The sequence below is a fragment of the Centruroides sculpturatus genome, unplaced genomic scaffold, assembly GCF_000671375.1.
Source record: "Centruroides sculpturatus isolate CEXI.00-Female unplaced genomic scaffold, Cexi_2.0 scaffold1588, whole genome shotgun sequence".
In the NCBI taxonomy this organism is placed as follows: Eukaryota; Metazoa; Arthropoda; class Arachnida; order Scorpiones; family Buthidae; genus Centruroides; species Centruroides sculpturatus.
Genome location: NW_019385741.1, coordinates 1 through 9,809, shown reverse-complemented (window position 1 = coordinate 9,809; position 9,809 = coordinate 1). Strand labels below are relative to the sequence as shown.

Sequence of the window (9,809 nt, the reverse complement as noted above, 5' to 3'; positions counted from 1 at the left end):
CTAAACGAAACAGCGTTAAACAAGATCATTTTAGCATAGAGTAAATAGGGATAGGGGAACACGCGACCAAAAATAAACAAATTTTACTTTAAATTTAACTTATTTTTATATTAATTGGTATAATAATATATGTTAAATAACACATAAACATATTCATACAGAAATGTAAAGTTCATTTTTTGTGAAGATCCTGAGTTTTCTGAAATTCTTGTTCCTTTGCAATAAAGTCGTGAAGTTTCGTTTTCCGCTTTTTTCTTTCCTTAAGCAAATGTCGGTAGCAGAAGATCACATCCAAAACGCCTCATTTTGCTTTTGCACTCCTTTCAGTAGCAGAAGATCACATCCAAAACACCTCATTTTGCTTTTGCACTCCTTTCAAAATCTGGATCATTTGTTACAATTTGATCAACGATTTCGGTTATCATTACCAAACTTTTATTAAGGAAATCTGTAGAGAAATTTTTTGGGTTCTTCGTTTTCAGAATCTCTATTTTCCAGTTCCACATGAATTCCATGTTCTGCCAGTTCTTGAAGGTCATTGTTGGTAAGGCTCTCACCAGAAACCTGCTGTAACTCCTCAATATCCTGTTCATCTATATCTTCTAGTCCTGCTGTATCATTAGGTTGACAATTTGGTCAACCTAACAATACAGCGATAAGCTCTTCTCATTGAGAATTCTTGGATACCTTCAGCCATAACTTCTTCCACACTTCGTTCATGCATTTATCAGTTAATTCTTGCTAAGCAAAGTTGAAGTCAATATTGCCTATGGCATTCATGATATTATTTATTTTTATTTTTATTTTTATTTTTTAAGGCTTTGAGCAGATCACATTATATTGAATCTGCATTAATCGAGACAGCGTTAAGCGGAGTTTTGCTGTATATTTTTTTACGAAAGTAATTGTCTGTATTAGTACCTAATATTTATACTTCAGCAACTGGCAGGCGAACAGAGATAGTGATACTGATAATGTTGCGTAATACTGAGAGTGACAACAGAAATGCATGTTGACACATGCATATTTAGCTTGCAGTGCAAGAGTATAGTCACAGCACAGTAAAAAGACTATATCAGACCAGCATTCAATTTAAATCTCTGACTTGCCAAAAATTTTGGTTATCGATTGGAAACAAATATGCTGATTTGAAGAAAAAGGCAATCATTATTTTGATTCAGTTTGCATTGACCTATATATGTGAAACGACTTTTCAAAATTAGTTGCCATTAAAACAAAATATCGATCTTGATTGGATCCAGAGGATGACTTACGGCTTGCGATTTGCAATACAGGTCCAAACATAGAAGCACTCATGAGCTCTTTTTAAGCACATATCTCACATTGAATTCTTATGATGTAAAGTTATTTTAAAAGTATTTCTCATTAAATAAATATTTACACCCATATGCATAAATAAAACCATTGTTTCATAAAATTATTTGTATTATTCAGACCTCTAATAAGGCAGAAACATAAGCACAAATCCCAGAAAGAATTTCACTTTAACTATGTTGACAATTAAAAAAAAAGTCTACTTTCTATCAAGGGGTCGTGAAAAAATTTTACACGAAATGGGGGGGTCAGAAATGAAGATAGTTTGTGCACCACTATTCTAGAAAGTGTACTTGCAGTTTTGTGACTATTGAAACAAAATCGAATTGTGTTTTATTTCTGCATGGCATTTTTTTGATAACTGTATAAAACAAGCTTTTTTTAAAGTCTAAAATATATGATTATATTGACTACATAAATTTATAATTACAACAGAAATTTATACTTTACAACAGAATAAATTTCACAGTAAATTTTCAGCAACTTTTCCCTAACTTGTGATGATTGCTTGATTAGAAGTGACATCTAGGAGTAAAATAAAAAAGTTACCAAAATAAAATTTTCATAGAAATCAGCAAAAATGACTGATTCTGTTGATTAGAATAAAAACATTTGGCTTAGTTTAGTGAATTTTCATAATTGTGTCAAACTTCTAATTCCTGCACATAGTTTTGCAGGCTGCAGCATGATAGGTCACAAACTTGGCTGGCATTTAACATTGCTAAACATTTGATGTACTGAATTTTAGCATCAGTTTAAATTTGCACATAATGTACCACAACAGTTATCAAAATTGAAGTAAACTTTAATCAGACTCAAATATAAGTCAAGGCTTAAATACAGGTAGAGAGTAATTTTTTGCCTCTTTAAAATTGGAAAAAACATTGACTAATATTTAGGAAATACAGTATTTTTTGTTATAAAAACAATAAAGCTAATTTTTTTAGAGGATAGTCTATTTGTTTTTTTACTATCTAAAAATCTTAAAAATAAATTAAATTAACAGTTTTGTATTTCATCATATATTTTATTGTATAGAAATAAAAATATTATTTGCATTATACTAATTAATAAATATAATTTATTTTAACAGGAAAATTATGTAAAATTAATGGAATTGCAGCGAGATCTTATTGGAATTGATAATATTGTTCATTCTAATCGGGTATGTAATTTATTAATGTTTTGATATTAATACATCAAATTAATATTTCAGAAACATTGAAATAAAGATATTTAATTTTTCTGAAACAAATATACAACTGAATGCTATTACTATGTAACAGAATTATCATAAAATTTAAATTAATGTTCCTTAAAGTGAAAGTCTTATAAATTGGAAGAATGTAATAATCAATTTAAAGATGTGACTGTTTATACTTACACCATGTATCATTAATTGTCTATTTTTACTTACATTGTTTTTTTATCATTAATGACTTATATAATTTTGTTTGCTATGATTTGTATGAAATTCAATAATTATTAGAGCATTAAGCAAAAATTTAGTTTTGATAGTATTTTTGTTGGGAATGCGAAACTAAAGTGCGTATCAATGTCATAAAACTGCACACGGACTGGCAACACTCTGCTAAGATAGCCCGAGACAGGAAGAAAGCTGTTGTTCTGTTGGTGCCAAAGTTATGGATATATTAACAAGTATATATATATATATATAGCCTAGATTAAAATAAAGTTCAGTTATAAGTTAAAGGATTGCCTCATCATTGCCCCAACAATTTTACAACAAATTTAAGATTTTAAATATTTAAGAAAATTTGATAAACAATAATAATCATTATTGGAGGAATTAATTTTTTTGGATTTTTATATGCATTTTGATAAATGTTGTTTGTTTATGTATAAAAAAAACACTGTTCTTACTATCACAATTTCTATACCATTTATTAATGACTTGATTGGAATAATTTTTTTATCAAATGATTAGTATTTGAATAATAAAATGGTCATTGGGCTGCAATTTGAAAAAATTGTAGACCTATAAATTTTTACTGTTGTCTATCTGTCAGTCTGTCTTTCCTTAATTTCAAGAATGGAGTTAGATATTTGAAAACCAAGATCAGATATGGAGAGCTTAGGGGCAGGAGGCCTCGATTAACTGTATATGAATTTCCAGTGCAAACCAAAAAAGTCACTCAATTCAAAAATTTTCCCCTGTAAGGAGTTAGATAGATGATGGCATGACTTTGTTGCTAACAGGAAAAGTATTATGTACAGGGGCAAGACACTACTAATTTGAGATGGAGAGGATATATTTTAAATTAAATAAATTAAACAATATGATTAAAAAAATTGCAACCCAGCATTGTGACAATGTCACAATAAATAATCAATTCAAATATAAAATTTTTTCCTATAGCTCAATTCTTGCAATTTCTCGCATGTTTAACACTAAAATGATGCAATCATTACATTTTCTATATTAAGCATTAACAGTGTGAAATTTTAAAAATTTTTTACATTTTTTAAAATTTTATTATTAATAATGTAAGATTTGAATTATATATAAAAATAACTTATTAATTTAATGTATCACTTTAATTTGTAAATTAACTCATAAAATGCGACGAACTCCTTCAAATGTTAGTTACCGCACAGCGAGACGAAACAATCTCCTAGGCAAGCTTAGGCGAAGCTAGACGAATGTGAGTTCTCTTGATGAGTCTTAGACGAACTCAACTTTCCGCCTAAACTCAATCCTTTTATACAGATTGAGGCAAATGGAATTTCACCAATCGGTGCTTAGTAGCATTATCAGACGTCCGCTGGTCGTACAATGTCTTCCAGCCAATTCGCGGTCGAGTTTCCAAAGTTGCCTGATCGGCATTCCCATGGTGACAACCGCCATTCATTTGAAAAGCAGGAAAAGCGTGGAAAATCGTATGTTGGGGATTTTATATTGTCCGAATATAATTTTAAAATATTATTCTATTATGAAAACATTTAGTGACACAATATTACATGTGATATTGCAAGAATTATTGATAATTTATGAAAGTGCTTTTATAAAGTCATATTTAATAATCATAGAAGAGAGCATCAGTTTTAGACTTGAAATGAAAAATAGTCAGATTCCTGATAACTGATATTATAAATAGTGAATGTATGAATACTCATTATTTATGCATAAATTAACAATATTTATCAAGAATATATATAAAAAATTCAAAGAAATAATTATTCCATTTATTGCTGTTTTATCAAATTTTATTAAACGTTTTGTAAATTTTTAAAATACTATTAAAACTAAAGTTTACTTTATACTCAGATGATTATTGAATTTTACAGTATATAAAAATATGAATATGTAATGTAAAAGTATGTATGAAAAATAGCAAATAAAATTACTTGCATATTGTATTAAAAACACAGTGTATGTATAGTCACATCCTTATATTAATCACACCTATCATCTTTAGTTCCAATTTCATTAATTACTATTTTGAATTAAATTTAATAATTAATAAAGATTAAATAAAAGTATTAAATTTAATTCAAAAATAATTGTAATTATTAATTAATGTTAGTACAGTAGAGTCCCGAAAACTCAGCACTCGATAACCTGGCAGTCCAGACAATGCGGCCATACCCTGGCAGGGCGAAAAAACCCCTAGTTAATTTTCATTATAGACAGCTTTATGCCTCATAAAGTATTTTTCTGATGTCTGTCTTATCAGACAAATTATTGTACACTGTGTATTCATTAATTTTCATTTTTATGTAGTAAAGGCTCTATGCCTTCATAAAGTATATACTTTTCCTTTGTTTAAGAGTATTTGAGCAGTTTATTCTCTTCTATATTCTCAAGCAAACAATACATACAAGTACAGTACAGTATTTTCTGAGGAAACGCTCATACTTATTCTTTTTTAACCCTATTCCTGATAACCCGGCATTTCACAAACTCGGCCACCCTTCGGTCCACATTAGGCTGAGTTTTTGAGACTCTACTGTATAAGATAGTGATCTAATCTCCTATTTTTAGAAAAATTATTTTATACTAATTATTAATTAATAATTAGCCAAACTATAGTTTGAATAATTCAGACATTTTTTTCTGGATTATTTGGACTATTTGAGCTTGGTTGTTTATACAATGAATCTACAATGATTTGTTAACAGAAATGAAACAGAAAGAAAGCACTTTTTTAATGCTTGAGATGGCAACTTCTAAACTACATACTGGTAATTATCTTGTTTTCAAAAACTTCTCCAGAGATGTGGGGTATACAGTAGGGCATGTTATACAAAGATTTTCTTTTCATTTTTGCAGTTTTCATTCATGGGATATATGTCATTGCAGGTTATACACCATTATGGGTCAACCATATGTTGTAACATTGAGAGCCAACATGGTCTGGAATGAGGATCAAATACTATTTTCTGAGGAATGTGATTTTAAACTTTAAAAAATATAAAAAAAGTTTTTTTTTGAAAACTGGAGAAGGGTTTTCTATTTCTTTGAAAACATGGGAGTAGTACTTATATTTTCTCATTATACAGTAATGCAAATGTTGGTTTCTTTTATCATATTCATGATGATGAATACAACAAAAACATGAACATGAATGCATTTATGTTCAAGAAATTAATAAAATAAATTTCAAAAAGAAAAATTCAAGATTTTAGAACAGGAACATTGGTGACCAAATGTGTTTGAAACTTACATAAAATACAGTTTTTGTTTTGTGAGACTGAAGGACAATGCACTGGAATGCAGGACTCTCCCTGTAGGAGCAGGACAGTCAACAGCCATGCCTAACTTCATATCTAGGATATATTATTAATCTCTTATATTTTATGTGACTTTATTTGTTGTGTATACTTATAAGAATGTGTTTAGAAGAAATGTATGAAGATCAACGAACAGAAAGAAAATGTATAAGTATGTTCTATCAAATAATGATTTTTGCAGACTATAATTCCATTGTATGTACATGAAATTTACAGACTGAATATATTTCAGATGAAAAAATAAATTAATTAATTTTTTGATAAAGGTTAACAAATGGTTTTTATTTAATTAATTAAAGGCTATATGCTTTTACATATAAACAATTTAATTCAGATTTAATTAACATAAATTTAATTATATATAATTTTGATTATGTGAAGCTTTCAAGAAAATTAGATTTATTCTATAATAGAAATTGTCTTTTTTTTTTTTTTTTTATGTATAAAAGTTATTATATATATAAAAATTTTGTAATTGTATTGGTGATGCTTGTTTTATACATCATTTTATTTTATATTTTTGTATGTAGTTTGAAACAGCTTTATAAAAGTTATCAGATTAATATTAAGGGATAGAAGCATTTATGATTTTTGGTGATTATTTACAAGTTAAATTAAAAATTTATTTAAATTTTGTTATTTGATAGATATATATTTTTTTTTTATTAGGAATTTATTCGTGAGGGATGTCTACAAAAGTTATCAAGAAAAGGTTATCAACAAAGAATGTTTTTCCTGGTACTTATTATTTTTTTTTAAATAAAAATATTGAATGCTGTATTATATGTGAAGTGTTCAAACCAAAAATGTTTTCAGTTTTCAGATATGCTTTTATATACTAGTCGTGCAGCTACTCCTCAGTTACAGTTTAAAGTTCATGGGCAGCTGCTTTTACAAGGAGTTATGGTAGAAGAAACAGAACCAAGAATGGGAGTGAATCATTGTTTCACAATTTATGGAGGAAATCGAGCACTTATGGTGGCTGCTAAGTAAGGAAATAAAATTATATTTTTATTTATGACTAATTTTGCTAACTACAAAATTTTAATTACACAAATGCATAAAACTTTTTAACTTGATATTTTTAAAATTTTATCCTTAACTAATGTTTTGGCCATTTTTAATGGCCTTCATCATGCTGTTCTATGAATTAAACACTTTTTAGATGTAACAGAACCAATAGAACATAGAATTCCTAACATCATTTGAATCCTGGAAGATAGCAATGATTGGAGCTATAATTTGAAAAAATTGTAGACCTATAAATTTCCACTCTTGTCTGTCCTTTTTTAATGTTGAGAACAGAGTTAGATAGATCAGATATAGAAAGCTTAGGGGCAGGAAGGCCAGATTAACTATATACAAATTTTCAGTGCAAACTGGAAGTCACTTTATTTCAATACAAAAATTTTTCCCTGAACAGATTTAGACAAATGACTGACATAACTCTATTCCTAACAGAAAAAGTATGATGTACAGGTGCAAGACATTACTAAAAATATTGATAATATTGTGGTAAAAAATTGCAGCCTAGCATTGTGACAATGTCACAATAAATAATTGCTCATTGATTATAAATTATGAACAAATATTACACAAATCGATTTAAAGAAAAATTCAGCTACATAAATTTATAATAATACCATAATGCATAATATAATAATACCATGGACTATATATGGACTGGACCATAGCAACATATGACTTGAATAAGGCTTTTTTAAAATTTAATAAAATAGATAAATAGACAACACTTCTATTTCAGTTATTAATTTATTTTTCTCAAGTGAAATATAACATATAATAAAATAAGGAACAATCATCAAGCAAGCAGCCTTCTGGGAAATTGGGAATTTTCTGATGGATTAGTCCACCATTGACTGAAGGAGTCCATTTACTACTTGTATTAGTAAGAGTTTTTAAATTAAAAACCTTTGTACACAAATACTGGAACACACATAAATTAACACTCAAAAAACCTTAACAGTCCAGTACTAAATATTTAATAGAAAACAAACATTTTCAACTGTACTTTTGATCTTCAAGTTTAAAAATACCAGTGAGATTCGAACAAATGAATTCAAAGAACAAAAATTATGAAATTATTTTCAAAAAACCTGGAACAACACAAGTGGGTTTTAAAACCATGGAACATTCTAAGCTTGTATGTATGGCAATCCCTGCATCAATAGTTAGAAACCACACCCCCACCCTCCTTTTGTTGGTATATGTATGTAGTTATATCACATATACCATTCCATCACCATGGTAACATGCATGCATAACTGTTTACACATAAGCTTAGAATATTCCATGGTTTTAAAAACCTGCTTATGCTGTTCCAGGTTTTTTGAAAATTTCTCGTAATTTTTGTTTTTCAAATTCACTTGTTCGAATCTCACTGATTTTTTAAACTGTAGGAGACTGAAAGTACAGTTGAAAACATTTGCTTTCTATTAAATATTTAGTACTGGACTGTTAAGGTTTTTTGAGTGTTAATTTGTAAGAGTTTTTCTTAGATTTTACATTGATGTGTGACAAACATAATGTAAAATTGAATTTTAAAATATTTTAGAATTGTCAGTTATATAATTTTTACAGGTTAATTTACAAAATTTGTCTTCTATTTTGAGACATAACAACAGCCAAAAATATTCAGCATTTAAAAAAATTTAATGGTACATGCTATGTTTTAAAAAGATTTATCTTATATCAGTTTGACCAAAAAAATGAAGTTTCATTTTTCACTTGCTACAGTTTACACCAAAATCAAGTAACATTTCAGTGATTGTATTTAATGTTTTGTTTTCTAGTTCTGAAGTTGAAAAGAAGAAATGGTTGGATGATTTGAGTGCAGCTATTCAGAGAGTTCAAGTGCAACGAGATATTTCCAAAATAATGTATTCTAGTCTACATTCATGTAGTAAGTTACTATTATTTAAAATATTCACCACAGCAAAAACTGGCTGTTTAAAATAAAATTACACATACCAAATACACAAAAACCAGTAAGTGGAATAAAAATATTTAAACATTTTCATTCATTTGTAACAAATATTAAATATTCTACAGAAAAAAAGGAACAAGCAATCAGATATGTTTAAATACAAAGATTTGAAGTGTGCACATGTGCAGTGGTGTAAAGTCACTGAACAGCACATAATGTCAGAATATCTGAGTGGTTTCATATCATATGTGGGAGCATTAGGCACAGAGACAACTCTCCAGTTACATAACTTTCATTCCATTTTATTATACAAAAGATGTTTACAACTGCAAAGTCTTCTGTCAGTAAGAGGAATCAAGCCTTCTGAATCTTCTCCCTTTTTATGGAGAACAAGGGTCTTCAGGTACAAATCCCCAAAGTCCTTTTGGAGGTTGATGGCCCCAGGGCATTGTTGGGTGGCAATCTGCAGCAAGAGAAAGATGACAAGTCCAATGTAGAGTTGGTGATGCTGGATATCCTTTTTCCAAGGAGGGATGCGCACAATAAAATGACAGGTCAAGAAGCTATCCATGTCTTTGAAGTTTCAATTTTTATAACTTTCAGGTCCCAGATCAACTATTCCGATTGGTTGGTCTCACTCCTCTCTGCTTTCCAATTGGTTGTCACTCGTTACTAAGTGTAACGTGATCAGAACTTAGATTCCAGGATGAGTCAAAATCATCTGTCAATTCAATCTCTATCGAAGATGGTTGATCTTAGGACTTACATTATT

At 28.8% G+C, this 9,809-nt stretch overlaps 1 protein-coding gene across 1 annotated transcript in view; it reads left to right on the top strand.

Moving 5' to 3' along the window:
• LOC111641688 (FERM, ARHGEF and pleckstrin domain-containing protein 1-like) overlaps window positions 1–9,077 on the top strand; it is a 154,751-nt gene extending 145,674 nt beyond the window's left edge. Inside the window, exons 16-19 of the mRNA XM_023387893.1 lie at window positions 2,429–2,500; window positions 6,760–6,828; window positions 6,907–7,079; window positions 8,904–9,077. Of these exons, the coding sequence (XP_023243661.1) occupies window positions 2,429–2,500; window positions 6,760–6,828; window positions 6,907–7,079; window positions 8,904–9,069 (480 nt within the window). The 3' untranslated portion in view covers window positions 9,070–9,077. The remainder of the gene's footprint in view (window positions 1–2,428; window positions 2,501–6,759; window positions 6,829–6,906; window positions 7,080–8,903) is intronic.
• Window positions 9,078–9,809: the final 732 nt, after the last annotated feature.